At 48.2% G+C, this 23,512-nt stretch overlaps 1 protein-coding gene across 3 annotated transcripts; it reads left to right on the forward strand.

Moving 5' to 3' along the window:
• The first annotated feature begins 102 nt into the window (after nt 1–102).
• TADA3 (transcriptional adaptor 3) lies at nt 103–19,946 on the forward strand. 3 transcript variants are annotated; one of them, XM_087866804.1, is made up of 9 exons: nt 103–642; nt 1,362–1,594; nt 2,952–3,202; nt 3,321–3,426; nt 4,905–5,046; nt 5,137–5,240; nt 6,458–6,567; nt 8,650–8,835; nt 19,777–19,946. In XM_087866804.1, exons 2-9 carry the CDS (start codon nt 1,388–1,390, stop codon nt 19,859–19,861), a joined length of 1,191 nt encoding a protein of 396 aa, XP_087722930.1. In that variant the 5' UTR covers nt 103–642; nt 1,362–1,387; the 3' UTR covers nt 19,862–19,946. The 3 variants fall into 3 exon arrangements, with proteins under 3 accessions (XP_087722930.1, XP_045664154.1, XP_087722929.1); XM_045808198.2 differs by lacking the exon at nt 19,777–19,946 and adding an exon at nt 10,700–11,236 and having other exon boundaries at nt 106–642; XM_087866803.1 differs by lacking the exon at nt 19,777–19,946 and adding an exon at nt 10,700–11,236 and having other exon boundaries at nt 114–233.
• The last annotated feature ends 3,566 nt before the right edge of the window (nt 19,947–23,512 follow it).

The raw sequence follows: 23,512 nt of genomic DNA on the forward strand, positions 1-23,512 counted from the left end.
TCGTCTTTGCCGCGGTCTTTCCCCATAGTCAGGCAATGGTGCAGCCCGGCCTCAGGTTGGGCACCATATTAGGACAAGGCGAGGCGGAGGAGCCCTTCGTTTCTTCCGGTTCTGCGCCCCTATCCTTTCTCTGGGCCCCTCCTACTTGCAGCCCCTGGGGCTCGGCGGGACTAACCGCCGGGCTGAGAACTCGGTTGTCGAGCCCCGCCCCCAGCCTCGGGCTGTTCCCCAGAGTAGGTCTGAGGCATATCCCCCCCGCCCGCCGCCACCTGCAGTGGGCTCGCTCGCGGCCTGTAAACCCTTCCCCCCAAGCCATATTGGGCTCTCCCTCGCGTCTCCCACCCCCGCGTCCTCTGCAGGGGGCCTGCCTCTAGCCAGTTCCGGGGCGGTTGCTCCCACCAACCGGAACTCCCCGCCCCCTCCGTGGCCTGGGGGCCGTAGAAGGCAGCAGGAGGCTGCAGTGAGGAGGTAGAGGGGGCGGGGGCCGCGTTAGGGGGTCCCTAGAGGACGGGGACCCTGAAGGCAAGTCCCTGGGGCGACCCACGGGAAGGGCCAGCCATTACACAGGCGCACTTCTGTGCCAGGCACTGAACTGGGCTCTTGACGAGCATCCTCTCTTAATCCTCAGAACATCCCGGGGAGGTAGGTACTATTGTGATCCCCATTTTACAGATTCGGACTTCTTATGGGGAAACAGACTCAGATTTCTTTTGTCCCCATTTTGTAGATGGAAAAACAGAGACTCAGGAAGGTTAAGTAATATGTTCAGAGCTACATAAATAGAGAATGGTAAAGGCTGGGCTTGAACCCAGGTATGTCTGGCTTACCAGCCCGCATTCTTAACCACTGTCAGGGGCAAAGAGAAGCGACAAAGATGGGGGGGAGTGAGACAAGGAGAAGCTGGGAGGCACAGAGAACATTAACATTGTAAGAATGGGATGTTTGGAGCTCAGGGGCTTTGCAGAACCCAGGAGGAGTAGAACGGAAAAGCATCAGGAAGATAGGGCATAGTATATCACGGAAATTAGTGGCACAGACTCATAACTACCTGGATTCAGATTGCATCTTGATAACCTTGGGCAGGTACCCACCCTTACAGAGTCCGAGTTTCCTTATCTGAAAAGTGTAGATCACCATGGTTTCTTCTCACGGGGTTGGGTGAGGAATTCAGTGAAAAGCCAGTAAAATGTCTGTACCTAGCTTGATACACAGTAAGTGCTCTGTGAGTAGGAGCAGTGCCATCAACCTGTCAATAAGGTACTGAAGCCAGGCTTTCTCCTTGAGTCTGTCCCTGGATGGAGGGAGCTCTTGGACTTTTCTTCTGCCAATTTATCTCCTGTCAATGGCTCTCTCCTCTCCAGTTCCACAGGGTCCCGTATCCTGGGCCATGAGTGAACTGAAGGACTGCCCCTTGCAGTTCCATGACTTCAAGTCTGTGGACCACCTGAAGGTCTGTCCACGCTACACGGCCGTGCTAGCCCGCTCTGAGGATGATGGCATCGGCATCGAGGAGCTGGACACTCTGCAGCTGGAGCTTGAGACCCTGCTTTCCTCTGCCAGCCGGCGCCTGCGGGTTCTTGAGGCTGAAACCCAGGTGATACCCTATAGAGAGGATATCACCAGGGGTGGACTGTGACGAGTTATGGGATGGGTCATTGAGTTAGCCCCACCCGCTAAGGGCTACAGGAGCTTAGAGGGTTAAGGAGAGACCCAAGCTGGGCTCGTGTGACACATAGAAAATACAAGAATGTGCATAATCCTTATAAATTGCAAGATTTCCAATTTACTAAGCATTGGTTGACCCCAACCCCATTATGTTCTGGGTCCTGTACTAAGGAGAGAGAGGTAATTAGAACACTTCTGGCCTTCAGGGAGTTTGCCAACTAAAGGGTGGGGGAAGTCAGACAAATACCAGGTGATGTTGTGTTATGGTTAGAAGTACTAGGGAATCTGGATTGAGAAGACCTGGATTTGAATCCTGGCCTAAGCACTTGCTTAGTGTTGCTGTTGTCCTAACTACGTGACTTTGGGAAAGTTGCGTCCTGTCACTGAACATCAGTTCCCTATCCGCAAACTGGGATGAATATTAGGAGCTACCTTTGAGCTTTTATGAGGATTAAGAGAGGTTTTTTTTTGCAAAGCTTCAGCCTGATATCTGACACTAAGTATTTCAGATGTTAATTACTGGGACTACTCTTGATTATTTCTGTTCACTACGTAAACATCCCCTGAGCCCTGTGTGTCAGATGCTATGCCAAATACTTGGGACCAGAGATAATTAAGGTGAATTTCCTGATCTCCATTAGCTTATAGTCTAATTGAAAAGACAAGGTATGCCGTCCGTTCCAGTATGATCAAACAACACATTTAGGCCTGCAGTGGAGGTACAAATTGTCAAGAGACCCAGAGAGGACCAAGATGCCATTTTAATTGGACCTCAAAGGTTGATTAGTTAACTTGTGGTCCCTGGGAGTGCACTGAAGCTTTTTGCGCAGGGCTGTGGCATATTCATTTGCATTTTGGCATGTAAGAAGCTGGGTAACTGATGTGTAGAAGGCTTCCCAGTTGTGCTGACATTTGAAGTGAAGGTTTGCTGGGAGGCTTGTTTGCATTCACCAAAAAGTTACCAGCAGCATATTCCAGGGCTAACATACACTGGGGCATGACCATTTGTTTGACCTAAACACTGTGCGACTGGCTTGAATGATACAGAGGTGAATCAGTACAGACAAATGGAATGATGAGAAGTATATGAATAAAGTCCTGTGAGATAGGCACAGAAAAGAACTGAGTTTTGAAGGATGAGTAGGAGTTTACTAAATAAAAAGGGGATGGATAAATAAAAAGACTTTGGAGCCTTCTCAAGTTCTAGATCCTAATTCTTCACTAGGAGAAAAACTTGTCCTATGACTTCCTTTCTCCCCCTCAGTGATAGTCTCTGTAAATTTCAGATCCTCACTGACTGGCAGGATAAGAAAGGTGATCGACGATTCCTGAAGCTGGGTCGAGACCATGAGCTTGGAGCTCCCCCCAAACATGGAAAGCCGAAGAAGCAGAAACTGGAAGGGAAGGCGGGACATGGGCCGGGCCCTGGCCCCGGCCGGCCCAAATCCAAAAACCTTCAGCCCAAGATCCAGGAATATGAATTCACTGATGACCCAATTGACGTGCCACGGATCCCCAAGAATGATGCCCCCAACAGGTCTGGGCCAGAGAATATAGAGGGGCCTTGGGATTCAGGCAGTAGAGGCTTTGGAGGGGCCTGGAGCTGAGGATGGTGGGACAGGAGGTGCCCATTCAGGATCTGCTTCTCCCTGCAGGTTCTGGGCTTCCGTAGAGCCCTACTGTGCAGATATCACCAGTGAAGAGGTACGCACACTAGAGGAACTACTGAAACCCCCAGAAGACGAGGCTGAACATTACAAGGTAGAAACCCTGGGCCTCGGTAGACAGGGTGGTGAACAAGAGGGCTCAGAGGTGCCTCCTAAACAGAGATCCCAAAGTCATGTATCATCTTCCTTCCCCTACTCTGCCCCTACTCTGCCCCTCCTCTACTCAACCCACCCAGACACCCAGGCTCTAATTCTCAGCTGTCTTCTTGCATTGCCTCCTCTCTACCCCATCCAAATGATGATAAGGCATCTACTTCAGTGATGCTGTCCTTTGTCCCACTATCTCTGTCACCTCTACTTTGATTCAAGCCTTCATTAGCTTTCACCCAAATGGTCTCTTAATACTTCCCTGCCTCCAGACGGACTTTTTGTTTTCTTTTTTTAGTATAAAAGTTTTCTTATGACATAAATAAATCTGGTTCCATTAAAGAAAATGTAGAAAATGCAGAAAAGGGTCAGGGAACACTCTCCTATAGGTCAGCTGTTTTTTGCGTTTTTTTTTTTTTTTTTTAAGATTTATTTATTTGATAGACAGCGAGAGAGGGACCACAAGCAGGGGGAGTGGTAGATGGAGAAGCAGGCTCCTTGCTGTGCAAGGAGCCCGATGCGGGCTTGATGCCAGGACTCTAGGACCATGACCGGAGCCTAAGGCAGTTGCTCAACAACTGAGCCACCCAGGCGCCCTGTGGGTCAGCTGTTGTGATCGGATATGACACGGCCCTGCTCCTAGGCCTCCCCTGGCTCCCGCACAAGATGGAGTCCAAGCATCTCGGTCCTTGGTGACACAGCCCTACTGCCCCTCTCCAGTTTCCTCAGCCATGCCCCCTTGTCACTGCGCATTTACTAGCCCTGCCAAGCACCTTGCCCTCACCCCAGGCCCACCCAGGCTCCTGGCTGGTCTCTGGGACTCTGCACATGCTCTTTTTCCCTTAGCAAACTAGCTCATCCTTCAAAGCACGATCCCTTGTTATCTCCATCAAAACACCTTTGCAGCCTCCCTGCAGAAAGTTGTGCCACAACACTTTGACCTACTGCTAGCATTTCAGTTCTTCGAATTTTTAAAAAATTTATTTGAAAAAACATCATTTGAAAAGGTAATCCACAGAGGCAGTAGTAAATTCAGGTAATACAAATGAGAATTTTCTCTCCTGGCACTGAGGCGCCTAGGTCTCTGTAGGGACAACAGCTGTTACCTCAGATGGTCCAGGTACATACACCATTCTGTACCCATGTCTTGGAAATTGTTCCATACTGGCTCCCATATGTGTCTTAGTTGGTTATGTACCTGTCTCCCTTACTAGACTGTGAGCATAGAGATTTTTATCTCTTTTGTTTCTTCCCACCTACTCAAGGCACGGGCCTTAGCCTGGGGTCAGTACTTGGGAGACAGATAAGTGAGGGAATGAATGATGAGCCTACTGGCAGTGCCCAAGTGCACAGAGAGCCCCCACTCACCCTGGGCATGGCCTCCCAGTGTTTACCCCTTTTGGACCGGGTGGCGTCTCCCCACAGATCCCACCCCTGGGGAAGCACTACTCCCAACGGTGGGCACAGGAGGACCTGCTGGAGGAACAGAAGGACGGGGCCCGGGCAGCAGCCGTGGCTGACAAGAAGAAAGGCCTCATGGGGCCACTGACCGAACTGGACACTAAAGGTAGGCCCCTCACCTCCCTGCCCACCCCAGGCCAAGACTTGAGTTCCCAGTTCTCAACCCACCTGTCTACCATTTCTCTGCCCACGTTAGATGTGGATGCCCTGCTGAAGAAGTCTGAGGCCCAGCATGAGCAGCCAGAAGATGGGTGCCCCTTTGGTGCTCTGACGCAGCGCCTTCTACAGGCCCTGGTGGAGGTGAGCACTCTAACTCAAAACAGGAATTATGCTTACTTTCTGTTTTAATGTTTTATTTTGTGTTGAAGTGTATCATACATTTAGAAAGGTACATAGATCTTAAATGTATAGATTGATATATTTTCACACACGAGCACACTTGTATATCTGGCCTCATGAACACAAAATAAAGCATTGCCAGTGTCCTAGAGCCCCTCTCCTGCTCTTCCCAGATTCTCTCCTCCCCCAAAAGTAGCCACTGCACCACAGTTACTTTTGTTGAGTGTTAGCTGAGGGCTGAGCCCTGTGCAAGGGCTTTCCACACACCCTCTTGTTGGAGGCAAGGACAGTTGTTAGCCCTGTATTGCATACTAGAAGATTGAAGCTCAGAAAAGGGGACTGTCTGCTTGAGGTCGTACAGCTAATAAATAGAAGCAGGACTCAAACCCCAGGTACAGAGCGCCTTTCTTTATGCCGACTGTCTGGCCTTAGGCACATCCCCTAACCTTACTGAGCCTTATTTTCTCCCTAACTCAGAACACGTAGTGTCTTTCTCTCATGTAACAGTCCGGAGCACATGTTCCGGGTTGCCTGAGGTGGGAGCGAGGGGAGATCTCAGCCCCACACCATTAGACAAGGGCCCTGGCTGTGGTGGCTTTGCCACCCTAAACAGGCACTCTGCACAAGGTCGTTCTGGGTATGCTTGCTACTCCGAGCCCACAGAAAAAGAGCAAGGAAGAATGTGTGAAGGACGGTTTATGGGCCATGACTGGCTGTGGCTCTTATCTCTTTTGATCACTTTCCACTGGAGAGAATTTGCCACTTGACCACATCTGACTTCAAGGGAAGCTGGGAAGTATAGGGTAGCTGGGCAGCCATAAGCCGAGCTACAGAGAGGTGAGGAGGGCTTTTGGACAGCCAGCAGCCCTTGCCACAGTGTGCTTAGTTAGCACAGTGCCCAGTGCAATGCAGCTGCTTAGCTCCTTTCTTTATTGCTGTTGAGTATTATCGTTGCTCTTCTGAGCTCCCTTCTTTTGGTGTCGGTACAAAAAAGGGATTTCTAAAATGATCAAAGCTTTCTGGAATCAGTTTGGGAAGGTGTCCCAGAGGGATGGGAACAATAAAAGAGTATTTCTGGTCTGTGAAGACTGAAGACTCTGAGTGCAGGTTAGAGAGGAGCAAAAAAATGGAAATACTATGGCTCTTACTCCCTCCATCCCATTCCTGTGGTCTTCTAGGAAAATATCATTTCCCCTATGGAGGACTCTCCTATTCCCGACATGTCTGGGAAAGAATCGGGGGCCGACGGGGCAAGCACCTCTCCCCGCAATCAGAACAAGCCCTTCAGGTGAGTGGCAACTCTGTCATATCCTGCTGTCTGGCGCATGCCTCTGTTGACTTCTTTCCATCCCCGCATGAGAAGGTCTTCCTTAAAAGAGAGGTGGAGGGCATTTTGATGAAGCCCAGTGAAAGTTTCAAACATGCATGCTGGCCCAGCATTTCTGCATGCACAGACTTAAGTACGGGGTTGTTCCTCATAGCCCTGTTTGTACTGTAAACGATCTAAATGGGGATTGGTTGGCTAAATAGTTGTAGTTCCATATGATGAAATAACTTGTAACTATTAATTGTCTTAGAGAAACCTACTTAATTGACGTGAAAAGATGTAAACAATAGAGTGTTAAATGGAGAAAATGTCACTCGAGCACAATACAGGTTGATTCTGTTTTTACTCAGCATATATTTACATGTGTGCACATAGGGAAGAAAACCTAAAATGTGTAGTAAAAGATTGGAAATAACATGTAACAAAATCTGTAATATATATAGTATGTAAGTAATATATAATAAAATATATTTTTGTATGTGTAATGTTAATAACGAAAATAATAGTAATATTTTCGATACTGACATAAAATAATAGTGTTTCTCTCTGAGTTGTTGGCATTACAGGTTTTTCTGTATTTTTTGACAGTGGATATGTGTTGGCTTGTGTTTGAAATAAGACCAGATGTGTCTGTCTCTATATTTTTTTCCCAGCATTTTGAGCAATAATTGATACATATCCCTGTATGAGTTTAAAGTGTACATGTACAAAACGTGTATATGGTCTGATTCACGTATGTTGTGAAATGATTACCACAATAGGTTCAGCTAACATCCATCCTCTCATGTAGATACAATAAAAAGAAAAGAAGAAAAGGAAAAATATTTCTCCTTGTGATGAGAACTCTTAGGATTTACACTCTGTATCATACAGTAGTGTTAGCTACAGTCGTCGTGTTGCATAGAACATCCTGGGACTTAGTTATCTTACAATTGGAAGTTTGTACCTTTTGATCACCTTCCTCCAGTTCTCCCCCCCACCCCACCCTCCGACTCTGGTAATGGGAAGTCTGATCTTTTTTTCAATGAATTTGTGGGGTTTTTTAGATTCCACATATAAGTGAGATGATGTATTTGTTTCTCTCTCTCTGACTTACTTCGCTTAGCATAATGCATTCAGAGGCCATCCATGTTGTCACAAATGGTAGGATTTCCTTGGTTTTTTAAGGCTGAATTATAATCTGTTTTATCTGTACCGCAGTTTCTTTATCCATTCAGCCATCGATGGACTCCAATGTTGCTTCCATATCTTGACTATTGTAAAGAATGCTGCTGTGAATGTGGGGGTGCAGATATGTTCTCCAGTTTTATTTCCATTTCCTTTGTACATACTCCCAGAATTAGAGTAGCTAGATCATGTGGTAGCTCTGTTTTTAATTCTTTGAGGATCTTTGAAGATCACACTGTGTTCCACAGTGACTGCACCAATTTACATTCCCACCAACATTGCAGGAGGGTTCCCTTTTCTCCAGATCCTCGCCAACATTTGTTACCTCTTGCCTTTGTGATGATGGCCAGAGATGATAACAGGCCAGAGATGGTAACTCATGGTAGTTTTAATTTGCATTTCTCTAGTAACTAGGGATGTTGAGCATCTTTTCATGTACCTGTTGGCTTTTTATATATCTTCTTTGGAGAAACGTCTACTCAGGGACTTTGCCCATTTTTTAATTGGGTGGGTTTATTGCTTTTGAGTTATATGAGTTCTTTATATATGGTAGATATTAACTTCTCATCAGATATATTGTTTGCAAATATTTTTTCCCGTTCCATAAGTTATCTTTTTGCTTTGTTGATGATTTCTTTTGCTGTGCAGAAGTAATTTTTGTTTTTGTTTTGTTGCTTGTGCTTTGGGTGTCACAGCCAAAAAGTCATTGCCAAGACCCATGTCAAGGAGCTTAGCTTTTACCATTTTCTCTGTATTTTTATACTTAGATAGAGAGGGGTGCCCAAAGAGAAAATAATGTGTTCGCTAACCTTGGGAAGTTCTCAGGGGTCCCCCCTCTAATCTGGCCCTTGAGCTAAGGACTCCCTTCCTCTGTAGTGTGCCCCATACCAAGTCCCTGGAGAGCCGCATCAAGGAGGAGCTGATCGCCCAGGGCCTGCTGGAGTCTGAGGACCGCCCCGCAGAGGACTCAGAGGATGAGGTCCTCGCGGAGCTGCGCAAACGGCAGGCCGAGCTGAAGGCGCTCAGCGCCCACAACCGCACCAAGAAGCACGACCTGCTGAGGTGAGTGTGGATGGGTGGTGTGGGCTGAGGAGGCCTAGGCCACTGCTGGTCGCCTTCTGGGGGCTTTACAGCAGGGTTCCCAAACCCAGCAGGGCCTCTAAGTCACCTGGAGAGCCTTGCAGAAAGTACCATTGCCGGGCACCAGACTCCAGGGCTAAGGCATCTGTGAGTTGTTTATTTACCTATTTGGAATTGTGGTGAAAAAAAATGTAGTGTAAAATGGATTCTTTAAGCCATTTGTAAGTGTACAGTTCAGTGGTATTGCCTATATTCACATTGTTGTGTGATTTATTTTTTTAGTTTTTTCATGCTTATTTTCTTTCTCCCCCAACATATTTTTAATGATAAATTTCATAAACACAGAACATCTGAAGGAGTAGTAGGATAAACACCAATATACTGTCTACCCGGCTGTATCAACTGTTTACAATTTCGCTAGATGTCTGTGATTATTATTGGCCCTTCACTGGAAATTGCCCAGTATTTTAGTATCAGTTCTTTAAGGAATTGGTCACAGTATCTTTCATTTTATATTGACTCCCATCCATCTTGCCCTGCGTTGGTCATGACAAAAGTATAGGTGACGTCTGGAGGGAGATTATGTTAGTTGTTGCCCTTGGGGGGAGGTAGAGAAGCAGACTCACTGACAGGTGTGTCTTCCCCTCACAGAGCTCCAACAGGGCAGGGCACACTCATTCATTTGGCCAGCTCTGCCTGTCTCTTACACATGGTGCTGGGGGCTAGGAAGAGAGGCAGAGCAAAGGCTTGTGGTCTGCAAGTGGGTCATTGGTAAAGAGGTGCACCATTAAGGGGAGAGGGAACTGCTGACAAGCTGCTAAGGGGGTACTAAGGATAAGCATGTACTGAGTGCCAGTGGTGTACCAGGGGCTTTATATATACCCTCGTGTTTAATCTTGACTACAGTCTGGGGGATAGGTGGTATTTTCCCTGTTTACTAGATGAGGAAGTAAAGGGCCAATGAAGTGAGTGCTCTCCTGAAGTTTATGCAGCCAGTAAATAACCAAGCTGCAACTTGAGCCCAAGGCTAAATGCGAAGCCTCTTTCTAGTTCCCTTTCATGCAAGAACAAGAAGAGAAAAATAACAGATGAAAGAGGTACCGAGTTGAGTGGAGAAGAGGGAGAGGGAGAGGGAGAAGCAAGGATGTGCAGATACAGAGGTAGTGGACCATGAACGAACTAGCTTGGGTTGTCAGAAGGCCAGAGTCCAGCCCTCATTCCTGCTGTGGACCAGCAGCAGGGCTTTGAGCAAGGTACCTCGTTCCTGAGCAGCAGCTTCCCCTTCTGGAAAATTAACAGGTTGGACTAGGTCAGATCTCTAAGCCACCTTCCAGCTCCACCAGTGGAATTGATAGGTCGGATTTCATTTCCAGGGGTTGGTTTGGCGTCTTGTGTGCTTCATGTAGACTGCGGGCCGCCTAGACTCTTAGGTTGCTCAGGAACTTGGATACAGAAGTAAGCAGGTCTTCTGCTGACACTAGAACACCTTTTAAAGAAGATTGTTTGGAGCCAGCCTGCCTTAATTCAGATCTCCTACTCACTAGTTGTGGGATCTTTGGGTGTTTTTTACTCTCCTTGACTTCCATTTTAACACTGGTAACATCGGGAAAATAGTACCTACCTCAACAAGGTTATTACGAGGATTAATTCTGCTGACATATTTGAAGGGCTTGTGATTGTGACTAGCACGTAATACCATGTCAGTGTGGTTCAGTAACTTTGCATTTTGGTATGAAATGGTCCACAGGAGTGCCAGCCTGGGGTGGTGCGTGGATTCAGGCTGGGGAGGGGGGCCCCTACTGTGGAGGTGGGCTTCCCATGGCAACTGGCTGGCTGGCCCCCACAGGCTGGCAAAGGAGGAGGTAAGCCGGCAAGAGCTAAGGCAGCGGGTCCGCATGGCAGACAACGAGGTCATGGATGCCTTCCGGAAGATCATGGCTGCCCGGCAGAAGAAGCGGACCCCCACCAAGAAGGAGAAGGACCAGGCCTGGAAGACTCTGAAGGAGCGTGAGAGCATCCTAAAGCTGCTGGATGGGTAGCCCTCACCCCTGCCTCAAGCTGCCTTCCCCTGGCCCGGGGGAAGGAGGGGTGGGAAGCCCACTTCCTTCTTTGGGCTGCCCGAACCATAAGCCTGTGGCTGCCTGTTAAATGTCAAATCGCGACAGTCTCTAGAGGACTGTGGCCTTTCCCTGAGGTCTTTTGGCCTAGCTCTGTACAGCCAGGACATGGGAGGCCCTGCTGGGCTGGCCTGGGGCCCAGTCTGTGCTTCCCCCTCTTTACTGTTCCCCACTCCCACACCTCTGTCCCTCAAGGACTTCTCCCTTGTTGTTTTGTAAAGTGCAAACCTAAAAGTAAAGTGACTGCTGTGGTTTTTTAAAAAGTATCCAGAATCTTTGAATGTCTCTTATTGTGGGGTAGAAAAGAACTGGTGTGGGTGGCAAAGGAGGGCATGCTTGGGGGCTCTCAGCCTTTGGCCACTCACCCATGTCATTCATTCAGGAAGAACTCCCTAGGGATACTTGTGGCTGCAGGTAACAGAACACGCTCAGCTGAAAGTGGATTCACAACAGAAATGTGTTGATTGGGGCCTTGGTGGTCCTGGGGTAGGGTGGCCTCCAGGGTTGGCCAAGCCAGCAACTCAACAGGGCCATCAAGGGCCCAGCTTTCTCTGTAGTGCCCTCCACCATGTCAGCTTTTGCCTAAAATAGGTTTTCCTCCAGCTCTGCAGCCAGTAGCAGCTAACAGAGGCCAAACTGACGTCTGACACAGGAAAGGGCAGGAAGGAGCCAGCTGGCTTTCCTGGCCCACCCAAAAGACCACAGTGCCTTTCCCAAATACCCTTATGCCTCACTGGCCCACGCTAAGTCCCAGATGTCCGTTCCTGAACCAATCACTGTGGCAATGGATGACTCTACTGGGTTGTAACTAGTGAGAGTGGAGTCTGCTTCCCCACCAAGCCCAAGGCAGTGGGGAGAAATGGGGGAAAACCCACAAAAATCTGAGTAGGAAGGGGAAATGGATGGTGGATAGGCCACCAATAATGTCCCTTCCACAACCTGGACCGGAAACAGCCTAGGCAATACAGATGAGCAAATATGCTCTCATCCCTGCCTCAAGTTGTTCCCAGACTAGTCAGGGAGTCGGAAAATAATTTTAATTTACTGTGGGAAGGTTGAAGTCCACACGGGAAAAGGGAGGGGAAGGTCCCCTGAGGAAGTGACCTGTGAACTGAGCCGTAAAGAAAGACGGCAAGGACAGCCAACATTCTTGTATGCCCAGCACTTCTGTTAAGAGAACTGCCCCTTCCCCATTCCATGTGGCTCTTGTGGGACTGTCAAACTAGGATGGATACATGACCCCGGCTTGGCCAGTCACAGCACCCCATTTTTTAGCTATGATAATTGGTCCAAAAAATGGACATGTGACTTGAAGCTGGGCAATCAGAGGCCTTCCATAAGCTATTGATGCTGAGAGAGGAGGGTTTCTCTTTCGGATCAAAAGCCTTAGAATGTCATCTTAGACTACCTGCGGACCCACTCGTGCCGTGTGGAAGAACCTGCCTGAGAATAAAGTCAACTCAGGCAGAGACAGGAGATGGAGAAGGAGACAAAGCCTCCGTGATGTAGCTGCAGCCGCAGGTCCTCCACTGGACCTTCCAGTTACATCAGCCCCCAGTGCTGCTTTTGGCTTAAGCCCCCAGTGCTGCTTTGGCTTTGGAGTCTCATTTGTCAGCTAAAAAAGGCCTGAGTGATGAAGGTGGACTTCGGCGAAGAGAAGGCTGGAGTAGAGTTCCGAGAGAGGCCACAGAGGCCCTGCCCCCCACCAGGTGCAGAACCCAGCCGCTGCAGTTCTTCAGTGCTCATCACCCTGCCTCGTCACCTCATGCCTCTCAGAAGACACCTAGGCTTCATTTCATTAATTCGTTAATCACATTCATTAATGAAATTAAGTGCTCAGTAAATGTTAGCTCTGTACCAGGCGCTGTTCCAAACTCCTCAGTTCACCAAATCTCCTCAGCCTGCCCTGTGGTAGGTACTAATAACATCCCATCCACAGATGAGGAAACTGAGTCTCAGGTGATTACATACCTCGCTTGGTCAAACAATGGATAAGTGGTTGAGGCAAGATTCAAACTTAGCCCATTTGACTTGCAGACAGAGCCCCTTCATTATGCAACTCATTGGGGCTTCACTCCCTTAGAGCCAATATGAATGGTGCTCCTAGGTTTGGGCACTGCACAACCTGTGCAGCCATACATGGCAGCACTGCTTGCAGATCCCTTGCTTTTGACTAACCATTTGTTTCCACGTTCCTTATTAAGTCAGACCACAGGTAAGGTAGGCATCATTGGTAGTTCCAGGAGCAGAGACAGTTTTGTGGAGGAGGTAGGATGACAGTTGCAATCCCCACATTAGGTAGAATTGTGAGAGGGGAAGGCAGGTATTATAAACAGAAGGAAGAACCCTAGAGGCACCTGGGTGGCTCAGTTGGTTAAGTGTTCAACTCTTGATCTCAGCTCAGTTCTTGATCTCAGGGTCGTAAGTTCGAGCCCTACGTTGGGCTCTGCACTGGGCGCAGAGTCTACTTTAAAATGGGGATGGGGCGGGGGGAAGAACCCTAGAAGTCTGAGTGGGCCTGATTCATTAGGGAAAAGACCTTCAAGGACCAGTTGTAAGAACACTAGTTCTTCTCTATCGCACACCTACTATCTGCCCAGTACTGTGCGGGGCCCTCTACTCCCATGTTTTATTTGATGCTCACTGCACACCTACAAGGGGAATAGGAATGTTCCCACCCTGCAGAGGACGACACTGAAGCTCAATGTGCAATGTGCAGAAGAGGACACCGAAGCTCAGAAGTGCAGTGGCTTCTGAGACTACACAACGGTGGTGCAGGAACAGCTCAGATAGCACCATGGCTGAGTTGACAACCACAGTGGCCCAGGGAGTCCCTTCTTATGGCCACATCCGTGTCTGCTGGAGCCAAAATGAGGCCTCCTTTAGGGGGTTTAGAGGAAGCTGGGTTCCCCATGAGGAGGGGGAGAGTAGTTTCAGCCACTCAAGCTTACAATTTTAATTTGAAACAACCCTGACACCTTATCACTAGTTGGGTGAAAAAGTCTTTTGTGTCTTGGCCCTGAGAGGCATCCACCATCATTGTTTCTCCGGTGTCCCAAATGTCTTACAACTGACTTCCGGAAACACCAGGGTGCATGAGAACAGGGAGGATTGAGTGGAGGTTAAGCTCTGATGTCAGGAATGTGACCCAGCATAGGTCCCCAGCCCCTGCCAACTCCTGAGCGCTCTGGAGGTGGGGGGTTGATTTGATGGATGCTGGGTCCCAGTTAACTCCTGCTAAGAAGGAGATGATGGCTGGTTCTTTGTGGCAACATGGTCAGAGAGTAAATTCCCTTCCTGCTATGGGGGTCAAGACTTAATAGAACCAAACACAAATGGACCATAACTCAATCGTTCATGTGCTAACTCATCATTTCTTCACTCACCTCATTTGTTTATTCATTCCATCTACTCGCCTCCCTTCCTCATTCATACTTTTGTTTCCTCACTCAGTGACCCTATTGCCATGGCTGAGAGCTCTGTACATGACTGTCTCCAGAGACAGGGAGACAGCTAGAAAGACAAAAACAAGGCGATAAGAGCAATAATAGAAGAATGTACAAAGTCTCAGGGACCTGGGGCACAGAATAATTTAACAACAGTTTAAAGGGTCAGGGAAAGCTTCAGGGAGGTCGTGGAAAGGAAGTTGCCAGGCAGAAGACACTGCAGACAAAAAGAACAGTGAGGCACAGAGGTGTGAACAGCTGGCCTGCTTAGAGAGAGGTGAGAACATCACTGTGACTGGAGCCCTAGGTGTGTGGAGGGGGAGGGGAAGGAAAAGAGATGATGCTGGAAAGTAGGTTGAGACGAGGATGGCTGTGAATGGCAGGTTAAGGAGCATGGGCTTTATTCTCAAGGTCAGTGGTTTCTCAAAGTGCAGTCCTTCAGGGGTGGGGGTGCCTGGCTGGCTCAGATGGTGGAACATGTGACTCTTGACCTCAGGGTTGTGAGTTTGAGCCCTACGTTGGGTGTAGAGATTACTTATAAATAAAATCTTTTTTTTAAAAAAGTGTGGTCCTTGGGCCAGCAGCAACAGCATCACCTGGCAACTTACTAAAGATGCTAATTCTTGGGTCCTAGACCTACTGAATCAGAAACTCTGCTGGGGAGCTCCAGCCATCTCTGTGTTAACATGCTTTCCAGGTAATTCCTGATGCATATTAAAGTTTGAGAATCACTTTTCTCCATAGTAGGGATTCAGGGGTGGTGTGTGAGCAGAGGAGTGCCATAATAGCACTGTGAATTGGAAAGCACTCTGATAGCATGGAAGCCAGACGGATTAGAGGGGGTGAGCGTGAAACAGGACAGACTGGAGTGCAATCATGTGCAAAGAAATACATCTGAGACAGTGGATGCTGCAGAAACTGGTAGGTGTCCTCCAAAATTTGTTCTCCCTCGATAGCTAACAGAACCCCTGATTTTTAATGGGACATATGCCTCAAAGACGAAATATCCCAGCTGCTCTTGCAGTTAGGTGTGGTGTTGTGATGAAGTTTTGGCCAATAGGATGTGAGTGGAAGAGATGTGTGTTAACTATGAGGTCACGAGTCTCAAAGGGTATGCCTTCCATGTTCCCATTTCCCCTGGCTGGGATGAGGCATGGTGGCTAGCCATCTTGAAACATGTGGTCAGAGATAACCCTGGGGGAACCATGAGCAACAAGGTAAGAAGAAGCCAAGATCCCTCCTACCTTATAGTCATCATGCCAACCTCAGAGTACTTATGATGGCCAGATTGGTATACACTTCCATTTTATTTAAATCACAACTATTTTGAATGTCTATTAGGGAAACCAGACCTATATTTTAGCTGCTACAGTGGACCAAGTACTCTTTTCAAAGTATATCAGATTCCTTCCCTTCTTTCCTCCCTCCCTCTCTTTTTCTCCCTTTCTTTCTTTCTTTCTTTCTCTTTCTTTCTTTCTTTCTTTCTTTCTTTCTTTCTTTCTTTCTTTCTTTCTTTCTTTCTTTCTTTCTTTCTTTCTTCCCTCCCTCCCTCCCTCCCTCCCTCAAAAGAATTTGAGAAAGCTTATAATTAAGGATGTGTACAATAAGTTTCATGAAATACAAATACAAAATTAAGCCCAACAGGTTTAATGGAGCTGCTGTCATTAAACATCAGATTCAGCTCTAAGCTTCCTGGAAGCCAAGAAGAAAATGGAGATAAGATGAATCAGTCTCAGAACATTGGATATCAGAGGACAGGGCGTTTCCCAGTTTTCCTGACAAAAATTCCAGTAATTTCTCACCCTGGAGAAATTTCTCCACTGAAGTCATATATTGATAATATTCTCCACAAATTTGACAGCAAGTGGAAATTGAGTTTCACATTGTGATTTCTTATCACAACCTTTGATGAAACCTCAGGCCATATTGTTACAAGACAACTCTGGGAATTTACATGAATTCTCGCATCTGTTCCTCTCAACAACTCTGTATCAGAGCAGGCAAGATCATTACCCTGTTCACGGATGAGGAAACTAGGATACAGAAAGGGGAAGAGCCCAATCAGATAGCTGGTGGGGAACCAGTTTTGTAAGCCAGTTTCGTAGACTCTAGAGGCCCTATTCTAAGGGTGCCTCTCTGGGCCTGCCAGCACCACCACATGCAAAATTATAGATGGATTATCAGAGAAAAGCACAAGAATCATCGCCTCAGAATATGCCTGTTAGCCCAGAGAAATCAGTGAGATCTGGCAAATATTGGAGGGACCTCTGAGCCTCCTGAGTCAGGGGCTGCTCCTGACTGAATGAGAAGTAGGGGTAGGTACCATGAGCGCAGAAAGGAACCCCCAAATTTGGAGCTTGACTAGAACATGTGGGGCTTCAAGAATGGAAGGAAAAATAATAGTAAAAGCAGCCGTCCCAGGGCAGCTGATGTCTATGAAAGGAGAAGAAACCTCATCTCTTCTGTCTTATTTCTTACTGAGCATCTATTATGCACCGGATACATGCTGAAAACCCAAGTGACAATGGCTGAAAGTCACTTTCTGTCTCATTCTCAAAATAACCCTGCAAAGTAGGTATGCTTATTGGTATGATTATGCCATGTTATAGATGAAGAAACTGGGGCTCAGAACAGTGAAATTGTTCAAGTTCCCATAGTTGGTAAGGGTTAGAGACGGAGTTTGAATCCTGGTCTGTCTGACCCCAAAACTTCTTTTAATGTGCCGTCACTGTTTCAATAGTAGGAGAGAAAAGAGTTGATGGATATGACATTTAAATCCTTTCTAGGGACGCCTGGGTGGCTCAAGTCGGCTAAGCGTCTGCCTTCGGCTCAGGTCATGATTCCAGGGTCCTGGGATGGAGTCCCTCATTGGGCTCCTTGCTCAGCAGGGAGCCTGGTTCTTCCTCTGCCTGCTGCTCCCCCTGTTTGTGCTCTTTCTCTCCAACAAATAAATAAATAAAATCTTTAAAAAAATAAATCCATTCTATTTGTTATTTTTTATTTATTTTTTTTAAAGATTTTTATTTATTTATTCGACAGAGATAGAGACAGCCAGCGAGAGAGGGAACACAAGCAGGGGGAGTGGGAGAGGAAGAAACAGGCTCATAGCAGAGGAGCCTGATGTGGGGCTCCATCCCGTAACGCCAGAATCACGCCCTGAGCCGAAGGCAGACGCTTTAACCGCTGTGCCACCCAGGCGCCCCTGTTATTTTTTAAATAAAATTTAAAAATTGAACACCAAGTTGGTACACATCCACCATCTTTTGTCATAATTTTTTTAAAGTAACTTTTTGACCGTAAAGTTCGAACATATTCAACAAAATTTGGAGAATACAGACCCATAGAGAGAAGTAAAAGAAACAAAACAAAATCAGAAAATTTTTGGACCATTATTATCATTTGTAGTGTTCCTCTCCACTCTTCGCTATGAATAATGTATGGTTCACATTTTACACCGAAGTTATCAAACTGCATACCTGCTTAACATTCTGAACATTTTTATCCTTTTATTAAGTAGGTTGCATTTCCATCAGTTTATGAACTGTGAAGTCTTACATCTCATAGGCATACCCTATGTTTTTAAACCATTCCCTTCTTGGTGATTTCTTCTAAATTGTGCTGTTAGAAAAATATTTCTTCAAATATCTTGGAGCATATAGCTTTGTCTTAATTTAGGACTATTTCCCTGAAATTAATTCCCAGAAGAGGAATGCCTGGGTCAAAAGGCCTGGACATTCGGTTAAGCATCTGCCTTCAGCTCAGATCATGATCCCAGGGTCCCGCATGGGGCCCCCTGCTTAGTGGGGAGTCTGTTTCTCCCTCTATCCCCCGCCCCTGCTTGTGATCTCTCCCTCTCTCTCTCACTCTCTCAAATAAATAAAATCTTAAAAAAAAAAAAAGCCCTGGCCATTATTTAAGCCTTTGATGCATATTGCCAAATAGCTTTCCAAAAGATTTTAGCAATTCATTTTCCACCAGAAATGCAGAAGTGTCTGCTGCTCACACTGACAACAGTCTTCAGTGTCACCAGTTTTTTAAACTTCAAAATTGAAAGGCTATGAATGGCCCTTTTGCACTGCTTTGATGACTTACGTGAGGTAGAAAGTGTTCCGTGTTTATTGTGTTTTATCTATCTCCACTGACCAGTTATTGGGTTCTTAGTCTGTTTGTTATCAATGCTAGGTGTTCTTCACATAATAGAAATATTAACCCATTGTCTGTAAGACATTCCCCAGTCTGAAGTTTGCCTTTTAATGCTGGGTATGATTTTGGAGTAGGGTAGGTTTTTTTGGTTTGTTTCCAGCAATAGAAGTTAAAGAATGTTTGTTTTGTAAATAACCCTGTCCATCTATTCCATAAGAATTCTTCCATTTTTGGGTGCCTGGGTGGCTATGTGGTTGGGTGGCTGCCTTCAGCTCAGGTCATGATCCCAGGGTCCTGGGATCGAGGCCCCACCCCCACCCCCGCCAGGCTCCCCACTCCATGGGGAGTGTGCTTGTCTCTCTCCCTCTCCCTCTCCCTCTGCCCCTCCGCCTGCTCCTGCTCTGTCTCTCAAATAAATAAAAATCTTAAAAAAAAGAATTCTTCCATTTTCTCTAATCTTAGAAAGCCATTCAGCCCTCCAGTGTCAGGTTCGAGAATTGATGGAGTTGTCTGAACTGTTTTGTCATTTTTTTTTTTTTAAGATTTTATTTATTTATGTGACAGACAGCCAGCGAGAGAGGGAACACAGCAGGGGAGTGGGAGAGGAAGAAGCAGGCTCCCAGCGGAGGAGCCCGATGTGGGACTCGATCCCGGGATGCCGGGATCATGCCCTGAGCCGAAGGCAGCCGCTTAACGACTGCGCTACCCAGGTGCCCCTGTTTTGTCATCTTTTTAATAACAAAGGGGAGAAGAGGATTATTTCCTTTTTTCCTTCATATATTTGACTTTCCTTGCCTTTCTGTTTTAGTACCTTGAAATATGCTCATTGGGAGTGGGAACCGTAGGAGGAAATGTGAATATGTATATGCACCCCAAAAAGTCTGGAGGAATATGTACCCAAAATACTAATACTGGCTATTTATGATTGATGGGAGCGGGGCTGGGATGGATTTGTTATTCAAAGGGTGCCCAAGACCCTTATTTCCTTTTGGCAAGATACCTCTCTTCATCCCATGGTGTGGCTGCCCATGACAGTATATTTGCCCAATATAGTACCTCATTTCCTTGGCAATAGTTTGGGGCCAAGCAGTAGGCATGTTACTCTAGCAGAACTCAATCAGAGTCCTTTCCTGAGACTGATACACGAAACTCGGTATAGCTCTCCTGCTGGGTTCATTTGGAAAGCTGGGTCTGCCTCACACTATGTTTTCTTCCAGGCAGAGAGATCACTTTGCGGAGGAAGGGAAGCCAACGTGCAGAGAAATCGAGACAAGAAGAGATGCAAGAAAGCACATCCTATGAGTACTGTGTCTCCAGTTCTAGGCTCCAAGACCCTGGTCCATGTGTGGTTCCTTTAATCTTGCAGTCAGCTATTGGAGTCAGAGTTTCCTCTTCGATGAAGCTGGCTTAGGCTGGGATTTTGTTACTTGGCAAGTAAAAGAACTTGATCAGTGACTAGGAGGGTCTTTGTGTGTTTTTAGTATCTTACGTCGTGATTTGTTTAGTAGAAATATTTTTAAAAAGAGAGACAATGTATTTGTTAAAAAAAGAAAGTGTTTAAGTGCCCTCAGACATGCTCAAAAGCAGGCAAAATGTAAAACAGAGCATACAAATTGTACAAGTCCTCAGGACAGAGGCTACCTTATCACCTCAGGAATGTTGTCAATGAGATAAACAGGAATTTGTGGTGAAACAATTCTAGCTCAATGGGTGGGTATAGAGGAGAGTAGGGGCCCAGCCTTGGGCAGGAAATGTGATTTTCCATGGACTAGGAAGTCTGAGATACTGAGATTCAGGGGAGGGAAATTGCCCCTTAGTCCCTTGCCCTTGGACAAATCAGGTCCCTTCTCAGAGCCTCAGTTTACACTAAGTCTAGCTCTCATATTTGAACACCTACAATATTCCAGGCACTTCACGTTCATTATCTCACGGAATTCTCAGGAGAATTCTGAGTTGGTCGTCCATATTCCCATATTCCAGATGAAAAAAATGAGTCTCAGAGAGGTGAAGTGTGCCTCAGATAAGTCAGTCTTTAAAGCCTTTCTAGGAACCTCAGCCATCATCCTTTCTCTGTAAAATGAGCATAATACATCGACCACCCCTGACCTAGTTGCAAGGATAAGAGAGGTAAAAGCCAGTTGAAATTGAGTTGGGGTAAGCTTTGTCCTCTTCCCATGTCCCACTGGAAAATGCAGAAATTTGGGCAGTGGGTTGTGATGGAGGTGGAGTGGGGGTCACAGCAATGTGGCTCCTCTGGCCCCAGTCCAGCCCCACCTGCGCTTCCTTTGAGCTGCTCCCCCTCTCCCCCTGCACCAAATTTCTTCCCAAGGAAAGCCTTGCGCAAGAGGACCTCGGTCAGGTTCCTTGGCCCCCTGCCCGCACCCCAGGAGCAGTTTGTGCTCCCCCCTCCCCCCAAACCTGGCCCCTAGCCATCAGCCCCTGGCAGCCGCCCAGTCACGTGGCACTTTGGTCGTCTTTGGCCTGCTTCCTCCAGGATCCTGATTTAACTCTCCCTCCTCCCTTCCCTTCCCTGTGCCAGTCCCTCAGGGGGGCGCTCCTATTTTGAGGGGCAGGTGCTGGGGACTGGAGCAGGGACACCGGGTCTGTTTTCCTGCCTGTCAACTGGGGCCACCTCCCTATAACTGCCTCTATTCTCTTTCACTGTCTACTCTTGCTTTGCCCTTTCTCTACCCCTTCATCCCCCACCCCCCGCCCCGCCCCCAACAGTCTCCTGAGCCCTTTTGAGGGCCTAATTCCCTTCTGGGCACTAAGGGAAAGGGGGTGAGAGGGAATGGGGAGGAAGAGCCCCCAAGGGAGCTCTCAGAACTGGTCTCAAACTCCACAAAACGACTGGGTGGAACTCGTCAGACTCTGACATCACACGGACCTGGATTCGAATTCGATTTTGCCTCTGACCAACTGCTGATTTTGAACCCTTCATCTCTCAGAGCCTCAGTTGTCCCCTCTGTGAAATGGGGGCCCCAGCAGAGAGGAGGGGAGGGAAGAGTCCTGAAGAGGAACTGAGCTGAACCAGGGGGTTCCTTCCTCAACCACCGCGCCCCTTCCCCAGCCCGGGAGCGCCGCGGAGCCTCCCAGTCCCAAGTCCCTCCGCCGCAGGCTCCTCCTCCACTGACATCAGAGCCGCAGGCGGGCGGAGGGGGCCAGAGCCGGAGCCGAGCCCCAGCGAGAGAGCGGGCAGGCGAGCCAGGAGCAGAGCGGCGGCTGCGGCGGCGGCGGCCGGCAAGCGGCAGCCAGAGCTCGGCGCCAGCCACTTTGGGCCTCCCAGCCAGCCCCGCGGCGGGGCAGCCGCAGGTACAGCCCAGAGGCCGCCCCGCCTGTGCTCCGGGGCGCGGAGGGGGGGTGGCCAGATCCCTCCGGTCGCTGGATGCCCTCCCACAAGGATGGGAGTGGGTGCCCGGACGGGCTGGACTCTGGATGGGCAGGGCAGGGCAGGGCCTTTCTCTCCAACCTCGGCCCAGGCCCAGCAGGTGCCAGGCGGCTGTGGGGAACTCAGTGGGTACTAGAGGAAGGTGGGGAGGGTGTGTGTGTGTGTGTGTGTGTGTGTGTGTGTGTGTGTGCGCGTGCCTATGTTCGGCTGGGCCTGAATATGGACGGACTTGGCATTTGGAGCTATAGATGTGTGGGGGCTGTGTTGGGTTGTCCTAACGTCTTAGCACAGGCGTGTGGATCAGACACGGAGTTGCAGTGTAAGGGTATCTTTATGGGTGGGGATGTCTGGGAATCAGTGTTTTTGTTGCAGATGTGTGTCCAGGTGTTGTGCATGCTGGTATCTGGCTCAAGGGTAGTAAGAGTTGAGGCTATACGATTGTGTACTGAGGATGTTTGAAGTTAGGTGTGTAAGGAGTTGGGGTGCGGTTTGGAGCACAGGAGTTTCTAGGGTGTATAGAAACAGGATGAAGGGTATGAGTGAATCTGGGATGTCCGGTACATAGGTGAGGAATGTGTGTGTGTGTGTGCGCGCGCGCAGATGTGTGTTTGGGGGTATAAGAGGGATCTGTGGGAGGGATGTTTGGGTGTGAGGATGTCTGGGGGAGTGCGTGTGTGGACATGTGTGCTGTCTGGGTGTACATGTATGATCATCGGGTGTTGTGGTATCTGGGTATGGAATGTACTTAATCTGGGGGCAGGTATTTTGGTTCAGAGGTGTGGGTGGAGCATGGTGTGTCTGGGTGTGTCTGTGGACCCATGAGGGTTTTATTTGCCAAGCCTCCAGATGGCTTTTAAAACTCTGCCTCTAGAGCTTACTGTCATGTCTCCTTTCCTAGAAGTTTCTGCCCCTGGGATGGGTGCTCAGGCCCTTCCTGGGAACCAGGTCCTATCCAAGGAGTGGGATCTCACACCAGGGACTCTAGTCAGGGCACCATCCCTCCTTCTCCCAGAGAGGAAACAGAAAGGGAAGGTGACTTCCTTGAGATCACACAGCATGCTGGGCTCTGAATGAGCCCCAGTCTGGATGCATATTGGAAACACAAGCTGAGAGTAGCCCCATCAAAGTCCTCTGCCTTCAGCAAGCTTAGCTGGACCCCAGCCAGTCATCATTTGGGCAAAGATGGACCCTGTCCCTATCCATTGCCAACCTCAGTCTCCTCAATGTCCATCTGATAAATGGGGAGAGAACTCCCACCATCCTGCTGACAGAGGTCTCAGTGGAGAAAGGTACAGGCTGGATCAGGGTCAGAAGAAGCCAGGAGGGGACAAGCTGGGTGGTTCCATTTCTCAGGCTTCTGGGACCCAAACAGGGAGCCAGAAGGGAGAGGGGGTAATAGGAGGCCTGGGGAGCTCCAGCTGTGGCTGCTGTTGCCGTGGTAACAGTGCAGAAGGAGCTATTTAAAAACGTGGCTGAGATATTGCTGGAAGCCCAGGCTGCCGGAAACCTGATTTCCGAGAGGCTGGGTGGGAGAAGAAAGAGGAAGAAGAGGAGACACCCCAGCA

This window comes from Ursus americanus, chromosome 14 (assembly GCF_024610735.1).
Source record: "Ursus americanus isolate L20-20 chromosome 14, mUrsAme1.1.p, whole genome shotgun sequence".
Lineage (NCBI taxonomy): Eukaryota > Metazoa > Chordata > Mammalia > Carnivora > Ursidae > Ursus > Ursus americanus.